The sequence below is a fragment of the Cryptomeria japonica genome, chromosome 5 (assembly GCF_030272615.1).
Source record: "Cryptomeria japonica chromosome 5, Sugi_1.0, whole genome shotgun sequence".
In the NCBI taxonomy this organism is placed as follows: Eukaryota; Viridiplantae; Streptophyta; class Pinopsida; order Cupressales; family Cupressaceae; genus Cryptomeria; species Cryptomeria japonica.
The window spans coordinates 240,618,499-240,631,201 of NC_081409.1; the positions used below are offsets into that span (position 1 = coordinate 240,618,499).

The 12,703-nt window shown below is 34.6% G+C and overlaps 1 protein-coding gene across 8 annotated transcripts in view; it reads right to left on the bottom strand.

Moving 5' to 3' along the window:
* LOC131028839 (DNA repair protein REV1) overlaps positions 1-12,703 on the bottom strand; it is a 189,645-nt gene that overhangs the window by 155,509 nt on the left and 21,433 nt on the right. For all 8 annotated transcript variants that reach the window (XM_059221380.1, XM_059221381.1, XM_057959199.2 and 5 more), the window contains 2 exons: positions 3,036-3,151; positions 2,662-2,738 (listed from right to left, as the gene is read on the bottom strand). In XM_059221380.1, coding sequence (XP_059077363.1) covers positions 2,662-2,738; positions 3,036-3,151 — 193 coding nt within the window. The remainder of the gene's footprint in view (positions 1-2,661; positions 2,739-3,035; positions 3,152-12,703) is intronic.

Genomic DNA, 12,703 nt, shown 5'->3' on the forward strand with positions numbered 1-12,703 from the left:
CTTCAACAAGATTACTATCTGGGTAAGGTTTCCAAATCTTTCATTACAATTGGTTTGAATCTTGCTTTGAAGCTATAGCTAAAGCCTAATACATTGGGTTGTTTTTCGGGGGTGGATGAGGGCTCCTTAGGTTTTTTGCATACTACCTATGCCCATATTTTGGTAGAGATGGACATGACAAAAGCTCCTCCTGCAGACTTATATCTGAAATCTGCAAAGGGAAGTTGGCTGCAGCTGGTTGATTACAAAGGTACTCCATTTAGATGCAGAAGGTGCTTCCAAACAGGCATTTGGCTGCTAAATGTGCCAAACAAAAATTTAACAATCAAGCAACTTGGTGGAGGGAAGTTGCAATACACCATTATTCGGTGGAGAAAGTTGATGTAAACACCCAAAAGGATTTGAATGGAAAGGGGACTGCTAAAGATGCTCAGGAGACACAGCTTGAGGATCACTCAAATGTGAAGGTCATGGAGGGGACAGTGGTAAAGAGCAAAGAAAATGTTCAAGCTGGATGCAACATTGATAAGGAAAAAGATGATAGTCATGCTGATTCACACAGTGTGGATGACCAGGTAAGGGTTTCCTCTAGTGAACCCTTGGAGGTGTCACAGGGTGTAACAGAACAGGAGGAAGGTTGGAAGGTGGTGAACGGGAAGAGGGAAAAGAGAGCAATGAAGGAGGGAACATTCAATATGCTTTTGCATTCACATGATCGGGGTGGAGTAAAACAGAAGAATGATGTGACCTGTTAATGGGTCTCTGCACATTGGTGCTTTGAGTAACTGAGGAGGTGGCTCCCTATTTGTAGCCCCACCTAGTTTGGGCCAGGTTCAAAATACCGGTATATTAATAAAAAACTACTTCACCAATCAAAAAAAAAAGTTACCAAAAATTTTCCTAAGTAATTGAATTAGATTTATACTTTTGGTTTTCCAAGTCAATCATAACTCCAAGAAATACTACTGCAAATAAAAATAAACTAATGCCGCTTTGCTAAATTCATTCTTCATTCTTCTCCTGCATTATCTAAGTTTAATTTATAAATTCATATATTTTTTTAATTTGCCGAGTTTTTGCTGAGTCTGTGCCAAAATATAGGCTTCCAAGTTTATAAAAGTCTCAGTTTTCAAATTTCATGCTATGGTTAAAAGTGTAAATACTCAAATAAATTAATCACAGAGTTCTCAACAAAATCCTGATGCTTTGAATTTTGGGATCACAACTTCCACAAGGAATGAAATGGACCCAATTGACAAGTGAAAACTTACAAAATAAGCTTGCTTGATGACCCTAATTCCAAAAGCATTTCAATCCCAAATGGTTACTAATGTAAAGCATTAGTGAAACAAGTAATGACCCATCCAATTGTAGTCACCACTTCTCTTCAGAACTTTTTAAAAGAAAAGTTATTTTATTATAATGATCAATCTTATCCATTATTTAGAATCATATAAAATGTAGTTGCTTCCTCAGTGTCAAAATATATGCTTGCATTTAAAAACATCCAAACTGATTTCAATATCATACATACATAGAAATGTGTGTTTGATAATATGCTCAGTTACCGGTACGTCAGATTTTTCCCCCAAATCTGGGTACGATACGTATCTGATTCGGATTCGACCTGGAATCCTTATGGATTCGGACTGGGTTCTGATTTTTTCCTCCTGAAACGAACCCGTGTTTTGAGCCACAAATCCAGACGTATCGGGTCATTTAAACCCTAAAACGAAAGTTAAAAATGCATGTCTTCCGCGGAGCACAGAGGAAACCACGCACGACGCAGAGTGAAAATGGCAGGCAGAGAGGAAACCACGAGCACAGACGCACAGTGAAAACCATTCCTTTGACCAGCAACGGCACAGAAGAGGCACGACGGCACAGAGGAGGTGCGATGGCAGGCAGAGAGCAACGGCCATTCCTTCGACCAGCGACGGCAGAGAGTGGGCAAGGTATGAAATAAAAAAAATTTAATTCTTTTCTATAGTTTTGACTTTTGCTTGTTGATTTTTATTTGTTTGTTTATATTTAAAAATTAAAATCATATTTGTCTAATAAAATCATATTTTTATTTGTTTGTTTTTATTTAAAATCTTATTGTAAAACTATTTTCATATTTAAATGTATATAAAACTATTTTGCTAGTTAAAATATTCATATTTAAAATAATAATAATAATACAAATCAAAATTAAATATGATATTTAATTTTAATTTGTAGTATTATTATTTTAAATATGAATATTTTGATTATTGTGTAATTTAGAAGTTTGTAAATATTTAAATGTTGTTATAGGTTACTTTCATAATAATAATAATTTTACTTTCATTTTAAATTAAATTTAAATATTTATCATTTATAATCTATTGTTTAATTATTTAGGATTCTAAATTTGATTTTTGTTTCTACTTTTTAAGCTACATATATGTATATATTTATGATTTTTATATCTTTTTGTACGGACGTACCCAAAGGTACCCAAACCCCCCCAAAAAAAATTGCTGTACCGGCGTACCATACCCACGTAACCCGTACCCATACCGGCAACTTAGATAATATGTAGTTGAGTTAGAGACAAACCAAACTTCAAATACCCAATAGTTTAAAAAAAAATTCAAAAGTAGATGAGGAAATCAAATTTTTAAAAATACAATATACCATGTAAAATTTTGTTTGCACCTATACAATCTACTATCCACTGAGGTTTTACAACCGGTAGTCCCCTGCTGAAAGACCTGCACATGAGCAATATAATAATTTCAGTTGATCCACCCTCCCCCAAAATAAGCATCATTCATAGACAAAGCTTGTAAAGAAAAACTAGCAAATAAGAGCAATAGTTCCCTCAATCTTAAGTGTTAGTAGATATTCCAGTACAAATAAACAAACATCACAAGTGACCAAAAAAAAAAAAAAAATACCAAACAATAGCTTACATACATAGATCTCTCTCTCTCTCTCTCTCTCTCTCTCTCTCTCTCACACACACACACACACACACACAAATTTGCAAGAAAGAGTGCGAACATAACCTTAAATTCTTTATCTTGCTGTTAGGCAGATTGCTACAAATGATGTGTGTAACTCTCTCTCTTGAGAAGTAATTCTCATATCGTCCCCCGTATCTAATCATGTAATTACGTAGCTCCTGAAAAATATCAAACTCATGCAATTTAGATAAATAAACCAATGGATTTTCATGTACAAAATTTAAAAGAGATAGGAGAATGGTCATTTCTAATAATACAAAATCCTTGATTAGAATAACTAAAAGCAATGCATTGAAGAAACAAAGCCCCTTGGATAATTTCAATAACACTATCCCTAAAAGCATTTGAAAAATATAATAGCACATTTTGCAATGGCAAAGATATCAACATTGTTTTTTAAAGCAAAAAAGCCCAACGGAAGAGGATGAAAGCAAGTAAACTTCAAACCCTGAAATGTATATCATCAAAACTAACTCTAACATGGTTGATGTGGAAAAAAAAAGGTGGAAGGTTGAAGAGTGTTGCCTTCTTTTTTGCTTGTCTGGATAAAGATTATTTACAATCTAGAAACTTTTTTTATGAATGGATTTTGAATGTATGGGAGAAAAAATGAGTGCTATGATGTGTTGCAATTGGAGGACACCATGTCCACCATGCCGCATATGAACGCTAGAATATTATTAGCTGTCAAGCCAGAAGTCTTTCTTCCTGGAGTGCTTAATTTCCAATTCGAAAGTAGCATGATCCAATGTGAAATGTCTTAATTAGGGGATCTTAATGTTGGTTTCTTGTGCAAAATGGACAAGTATCAAAGAAAGGATTACCCAAGAATTTCAAAAGAGACCATAGCACCTAATGTGGATAAAATTTCCCCTTCTTGCTAAAATCTCATCTCTGCAATGGTTGAAAAATAATATATTTTTGTGCTTGAGAAGATTTTAAATATGGAAATGCCCTTTTAAGAAAACAACTCATCATCCTCAGTAGAATATATTGTCATTCCTACGAAGCCCCCCTCAATGAAAAAGATTAAAGATAACAAAACAATTAGTTTTGAAGAGATACCTAAGAAAAAACATGCCCAAGAATTGATTTTGGAAACTTGCAAAGCTGATAAGGAGAACCTTGAGCCTCAAGATTCCCTAGCTTTCCCTATAATATAAGACATGGGTCCAATTAAACATTGTGATCAAACCAATAAAGTATTCATGGGAAAGTCTAGAGGACAAAGAGCCTCTATTGATATCCCTATGGGAGATAATAGTGATCTACTTGCTAGTCCTCAAGAAGCTGATGAAATCGTAAAAAAAATACTATTCGCCTAATGTTTTAACAAAAGAAGAAAAAATGATTCCTCTTCTACTAACCCTAAATCAGACAAAAAAAGGTAATGATGAAAAAAATACAAACTCCTTTGAGGGATTATACAAGGAACCAAAGCTCTCTCCCCTCACCCCATTATTAAATGAGTTTGAATTGTGTGAGCTACAATATTGGGTGTTTGGACTCCCTTGATAAGAAATATATTCTAAAGTTTTTTCTACTTCCCAAAACAACTTAGATTGTCTGCTATTACATGAAATTAAAGTTGTTGGATTTACTCTTAAATGTGATTAAAAGTTTGCCTAGAAGAAATCTAAGAAATTCCTCACTAAGCATGATAAAGACAAAGGTGGACCTACAATTCTTTTATTCCCCAAGTGGTCTTCCAATGTAACAAAATCTAGATAATAACACGAGCAAATCATAGCATATATTAATGAGTAGGAAAAATAAAATCAAGCAGTAGGACACAAACTAAATCATCCTTTGTTAAAGAAAGGATCTCGAGGAATGAAGCCCCCTCCAGTGCCTACTAATATTCAAACCATGAGAGTCACCCATTTTTTACCACCTGAAGAATAATTTGCAACCTTTATACATAAGAGATCAAAGGATATAAGTCAACACTTTGTAGACTCACCATTGATCCTGACATCAGAGATGCAGTTAGGATTGAGTTCATGGATTTTGTACACCCCAATGACTTTAGTATTTATGCTCTTCATGACAAGTCTAAGGTGGAGGCTCACAGTTGGTGGTACTTCCATGGCCAACCATTCACATACCTACAACCCCTTGCGATTAAAATTATATCATAACCATTATTGCATAAGATTTGAGCAAGACTATTGCTCCATTTTCTTGTATCTGCTGATCACAATTCTCAAAAATATCATGAAGTGGAATCACTATAATCAGCTTTAAGAAGGTTATTGGTTATCTTAATCAAAGTTTGAGCATCCCAGCATACACAAATCACATCTGAAAATAAGGAAGCAAGAGTAAAATCAGTTTCCAGGCATTGTCAATATATGTGTAATAAGATTCAACTGTTATAGCATAAAATTTGAGCAAGATTGTCGCTCTATTTTCTTGTATCTGCTGATCACAAATCTCAAAAAATTATTCCAGCTTCTATTTCAGCTAAGAGGTCGGAATTTATTAATTTCAATCTTGAATTTTGAATGTTTGTTTCAGTTGCTTGTCTGACAACTGTTTGATTAAATTTCTATGGTGTTCCTTGGTTACAAACTACTTGTGAGATTGTCTATGACAATAATCGAAAGTTCAGCTGTTCAACATTGAAAAACTCAAAAGAATTGTTTAGTTTACTGTCTTACAAAGTCCCGTTTTCTCATTTCCCTCCATTTTAGGAATTTGAAGTTTCTAATCCAACATGCCATTTCAAAGTTTCCCTTCCAAGCATGCCATTTCATCAATGTCTACTTTTCCCATTGCACTCCATTTCACAATTTTAGAGTTTCTCATCCTGGCATATCATTCCAATGTTTTCCTTCTAGGCATATATTTCAAAGCTTCTCTTCCTAACATGTCATTCCTTGATGGACCCCCTTTTCCCAGTTCCCTGCATTTCACAATTTCGAAGTTTCCCTTCCTGACATGCCATTCCCTCAAAGTCCCCTTTTAACATTTCTCCTCCAAGTTCCCTATTCCCATTTCCTTTCATTTCAATATTTTAGAGTTTCTCATCCATTTCGAAGCCCCCTATTTCTATTTCCCTCCATTTAAAAATTTTAGAGTTTCTCATTCAAACAAGCATGCCATTTTGAAGTTTTCCCTCCCAACATGCCATTCCCTCTAAGTCCCCTTTTCCAATTTCCTCTAAGTCCCCATTTTATCATTTCCCTACATTACGGCATTTTGGAGTTTCCCATCTCAATATGCCATTCCCTCCAAGTCATTTTTCCCCATTTCCCTCCATTTTGAGATTTTGGGGTTTCCCATCATAGCATACCATTTTGAGATATATTTTTTTGCTCTATGTCACCCATTTAGCATGCATTTTCTCGAAACTCTGTTGTTTTAAAAAAAAAAAAGTACCTACCTCCTACACAACCCAAGACATCATTACGGCCTCAAATGGGCATGATTAGACAAAATAAGACTTTCAAACACCTCTCAATCCCTGTGGGCCCCTCAAAATATGGTTTGTGTACAAAAGTACATGTTTGCTAATGCAAAGGGCATGGCTTCAAATGCACAACCATGTAAAGGTGATACAACAGACATGGGCGACCTGCAAATTTGTTGGCAACTCCTATATTATCACCCAAACATCAAGACTGAATAAACATGTTTGTAAGATGTAATAAGGGTTGGTCATTGAGCCAATTTTTAAAATATCAATGTCTCAAGCAGATTCTAGGGTATCAAGTGATGAATGTTGCCGTGCCCAGAAAAATTAACACAAAAATGGGACAATAATTTATTTTTTGAACAAGTAGGAATGTTCTATGTCATGCCAAGAGTGCAAGGCTCAATGAGACATCAAGTAGCATACATTGCTGAATAGCTAGAAAGATTATTCCTTTGAATATCATCACTAGTAAGCCTAAAAATTATCAGGGTGATAATCATTTACTAACATTCAAATACAGATGGTTTTTTAAAAAAATGTCATGTTCACAAACAAAAAAAGTGTGTATGACAAATGCAAAGCTCTATAAATGATGAACAATGTTTGTAGATTAGGGATGGGCAAGTCTTGTAAAGTTTTGTCTATAAATGTCTCCATGACAAGCTGTAATATCTCAAGGGGGGCTTTGAACCTAATTGCTATCTCTCACTTGCCACATTTGTTGGCATGATCGTAACAAGATTTGACAAGCATTACAAAATCTTTTGTAATAGTCTTCTTTTATGGTGTGTGGATTATTGTTGATCTATTAAGGATAACTAAGTATGTTCATTTGCAAATTCCTTGTCTTTTAGGGTTGTGTATATACAATCTTTGTTCCATTTGGTGATTTGCAGAAATGTTCTCACCCTCTTTGCTAGTTGAGACTCTGTTTTGCCCAATGAAGTAAGCAATCGTATAAATTGTGAAGTGCTAAATACCTTTTAATATAATCATCTCTCTTGTTTCAAGTCGCAATAGTTTAGGTTTCACCATGTCTATATGATTCAATACAGTAAACTATGTCGTATCTAGTGTTGTCCTAAAACTGATATAATGTCAGAGGATCATGATGGTATGTTCTCCCTCTTACTCATTTGTATGCAATGTTAAGTGGATTCATTTGTTGGGGAGTAACATTTGCTATTATTTGATGCATGCTGATAGTGAGTTTTTATCTATTTATTGAATGTCTTGTAAGTCTGTATGTAGTCAATGCTAATATGAATTTAGTTTCAAATCTTGAGGTTCATAGAATTATAAGCTTAAATGCAAAACTCATAGAGTAGTCGCAAAACTCATGAGTCAAAACCTGTGGCAAGTAACTCATCAACGTTTTTTTCAAAAACTTGAAGCATTGTTTTCTCTAAAACTCATCAAAAAACCATTAACACTCACAAGTTTTTCAAGAAAAATGAAGTATAAAATCATTTTAGCAACTAAAGTTAAAAACTGAGTATGAATTTTGCATTTTGGATACCCAAGTTTTTTGCATTTCGAACAACCAATGGCGGAAACTTAGGGCACATGACTCGCAACAACTTAAGGGATGCATATATGCAGGTTTCCTTTGGATTTTCTCTGAATCACTTTCAAACGATTTTATACCCAAATTCCAAAAATTTCATCACAATCACTTTCAAATGGCTCTTGTTAGCAAGAAAATGGGGGAACATAGACCCGAGTTCTAAGACCCAAGTAATTTCTCTGTGTTGTATTTATACCCCAAACTCAATTATACAAGAGGAATAAAGAATTGATCTGGACTGTACCTTAACTAGTTAACAGAATACAAAAAACAGGGTGCTCTCATTTATGTACATACAAGCAGGGCTTTTCCTTTGTAAAGATATTGAGTTCTACAGATTTTAATCCTTACTTCTATTTTATATTGTTACTACCCAAACTAATTGCAAAATATAAACTCAAAAATAGAAGGCTCATAATAATAATAACATCAGATTATCATAACAATCATTTGATAGTTTCAGAATACCATCAGCATAGTGCTCATGAAAATTGCAATTCCAGAAGTTTTTTCAAGCACCTTAATCATGTCATACGAATAAATTATCTCAGACCATAGACAACTTACAGGCTCCAATCATGCAGATACAACAGTGTTTGTTCAGGATCTCATACTGAGTTTCAGAGGTTGTTGTTTCATGTGATCTGGAGGTCGATAGATGATGATGCACCTTAGAAATGGCACATCTACAGCACTGCTATGGACTGCGGTGCTACAGGTGATCTTGTTGTTTGCCCAGGTAGCAGACCTGATTTATGTCCTTATCTTTCCTGTGATGATAATGAGGATTGCCCTTTATGAACTACTAATCAAATAGGTGGATGGGGAATAAACAAAATATCACTACAAATCGATGATCAAGCAGGGGTATCGTCCTACCTGTAGGATGCCACCTGAGGATTTCATCCCAGGCAGAAAAATTTGGCTCAAGGAAATTTCAATAATTTCGTGGTGATCAGAATTAGGCTTCAACCCCTTTAAATAGGCGCTAGCAACATTAGTCCACCAAGTCAGCCCAAGGAAAAGATAAAATTGTATCGTTCCGGTCAGCCCTTAAAACAGAAATAATTTATTATTATTATTAATATATTTAATATTAAACTTAATTTATTTAATAGTATTTTTTAGTATTATTTATTAATAAATAGTGTTTAAAAAACACCTCATTTGCTGCTGCAAAATCGACAAACTGATTCTTTTAATTGGGGACATGATAGTCCTCACCTCCAAGATGTTGCTTGTCCTCAAGCAACTTCAAGTTTGAATGCTCAAAGATCTCCATTTCACCATCACCCACGATCTTGTCTTCAATTGTCATACTTGGCTACCATGAGTGATTTATAGATTGTGGACACCGATCTTTCACAATGTGGTTAGAATGCACAACACACCCTAAGTGATTCATCACAAACTTCAATTTATTCTCAATACAAGAGATGGAAGATTTAAAAATAACACCACTACCTCTATCCTCTTAGATCCGCAAGAGATTACTTGGATAAAAAAAATTTGGAACTTGGAGCAAATAGTCCACATACCCTAAACTACAAGTTGTGTCTCTTACTCTATCACCCTCTTTCGCATGCTTTCCATGGTGACAAAAAAATTTGCAGTAGCATAGGAAGCAACAGATTGTCATAGCTTAGGCTGCGAAGCACATGCTCAACCGCTTTCACCGAAAGAGAATTTGTTGGGATGTCCTCAACACCTCCATTTCTGTGATTCAAAACTCCCAACTTAGGGCTAACCAAGGGATTCTTCTCCATCACATATCCATCCCCTGTGCTCTTTTGTAAATCAATCAATGACTCATTGTGAGGAATTCAAAAGATGGTACACAGTTGGGAGCATCTTCTTCATCTTGTACTCTTCACATCCATCAAGTGATGCTGTTTCCTCCTTGACTTCCTCACTTCTACGCAATCATTTGAAGTCAATAAAACATCTTCTTCTAACAAAGGATCTCACATGTTGGATCCTTGATCCTGCCCAATGATCTGCTCTTAGTAAAAAAAATTTTGGCTGCTCTTGATACCTTCTCCTCCAAAACCCATTTCTTGTCTTCAACTCATAAAACTCAATGAAGGACATGTCACGTTGGATGGCCAAGTTTAAGGTAGTATATTCAACATGATACCTTTCCATTTCGTCCTCCTGTCATGGTGGTATAAGTTGTTCTCTCTGAAAAGGGCCTCCCTCATCTCTTTGTAAAAATTTAGCTTTGAATATCTTCTCAAGTGGATTAACTAAAACCCTGCCATTAACTGTGTTAGTTCCTTCTGCAAAAGGTTGATTTGATCTACTAACATTCCATTGTTGATTCATCTCTCTTAAGATTGGAGCCATCTCTGCCATAGAATCTCTGATAGAGGATTGAAATTCTCTGTTTTCCCTGACAACTCCTTGCATATTTCCTTTCATGAATTTGTATGATAGCAGTTCCCACAAGCTGGCAAGAACAATGCCTCTGATACCACTGTAAACTACAGATTTTAATCCTTACATCTATTTTATATTGTTACTGCCCAAACTGATTGCGAAATATAAACTCAGAAATAGAAGGCTTATAATAATAATAACATCAGATTATTATAAATTTATAACAATCATTTCATAGTTTCAAAATATCATCAGCATGGTGCTCATTAAAATTGCAGTTCTAGAAGTCTGTTCATGCAGATACAACAGTGTTTGTTCAGGATCTCATACTGACTTTCATTAGACTCCAAAGACTGCTACTTCATGTGATCCGGGGGTCGATAGATGATGATGCGCCTTGGAAATGGTGCATCTACAGTAATGCTACAGACTGCGGTGCTACAGATGGTCTTGTTGTTCGCCCAGGTAGCAAACTTGACTTATGTCCTTATCTTTCGCATGATGATAATGAGGATCGCCCTTTATGAACTCCTGATCAAATAGCGGATGGCAGATGAACAAACAATCGCCACAAATAGATAAGCAAGGCAGGGGTATTGTCCTAGACTCCTACCTATAGGGTGCCACCTGAGGATTCCATCCCAAGCAGAAAAATCGCGCTCAAGGCAATTTCAGTAATTTCATGGTGATTAAAATTAGGCTCTGACCCCCTTTAAATAGGCGCTAGCAACATTAGTCCACCAAGTTGGCCCAAGGGAAAGATAAAATTGTATCATTCAGGTCAGCCCTCAAAACAGAAATAATTTATTATTCTTAAATTTAATTTAAAAGTTAAAACTTAATTAATTTAATGTTATTATTTAGTATTATTTATTAATAAATAGTGTTTAACAAACACTTTTTTTACCGCTGCAAAATAGTCAAACTGATTCTTTTAATTGGGACATGACATCCTTTCATTATATCCTTATGCCTCCTTATACATTATATATTCCTTATCTGTACCTTCTTCTTCACTTACTGCTATATTCTATCTTTTTTTATACAAATATCTACCTAATGGGACATGTCCCATATAAACTACTACTAATGCAGATGTTGTCTCTTCGATTGAAGGCTTCGCAACCTCCTTGTGGTGGTTTGTGATACGATTTACACTGTCTGTACAGGCTATGCCTTTATCCTGCTAACAACTCTATTCCAAATATTGTAGAAAATACAAATATTTAATCATTGTGAGACTTTAAAATGACCAGCACAGTCACTTTCAAAGTTTCAAACAATTTTAAGAATTTTTCATAATGTTTGTTTGATTCCTTTCTCATAATCATCACAGTTTCATACCCTTTGATTCCTTTCTACGGTGAAGCCTGAAAGTGTTTAAAACTTGAAATTGTATTGAATTTTCAACATTTATAATTCAAGCTTTGCAATTCTATGAACAGTATCAATCAAACATTGAATTTTCACAATTACAACTGTTAAAATTCAAGCCCACAAGTCGTTTAAACTTGCAATATAAACAAATTTTCAATTAAACGACCTGCAAGCTTGAATTTTCACAATTATAACTGTGAATATTCAAGTATGTAGGTCATTGAACTTGCAATATGAACAAAAAATTTAAAATTCATATAATTTCCACATCTAGCATTCTATTTATCTTTGAATCAACACTTTCAAGCTTCGCAATAGAAACGATTTATCCATTATGATTCTGTAGCTCCTTCAAAATAAAAAACATCTTACACTTTTTTCTTATCAAAATGGAGCATATTGATGCTAATTCATTGCAGGAATGTACAGTAAAGATGACATAAAAAAAGTGAAAACACTAGTAATCTTGTAATGTAGTACTCTACACATTTCGCAAAAAATGTAGACTGGAACAAGTAAATATTTTATGTACTTTATTGATAGCGAAACTTTAAGTTCATTTGTATTTAGAGGTTGAACTCATTTTTTTGTCTATAATAAATATTAAAATCTAATTTTCATTTAAGTATGATGGAAATAAGTAATATGTTCTACAAATTCAATACCATGTGTGTTTTTGAAGAATGTTTTTAAAAATTTGTATTTTCAAGTGTTCAATAAATTTGCCAAGTTATTGCCAAGTTTTTGCCAACTCCCAAGTTTTAAAAAATTATGGGCTTGATGAGTAATTGCCAAGTCGGAGTTTTTCAACTGCGATTTTAAGTATGGTTGCGTAAGGGCTTCGATTCTAATGGTTTATTTCTCTTTAATTGTCCCATCGTAGAGACCTTAAGGAATATCCCTCCTTGGCCTTGCAAACCCTAAATCTTAAGGTGATTTTACCCATTCACAATTATTGGTCCATTC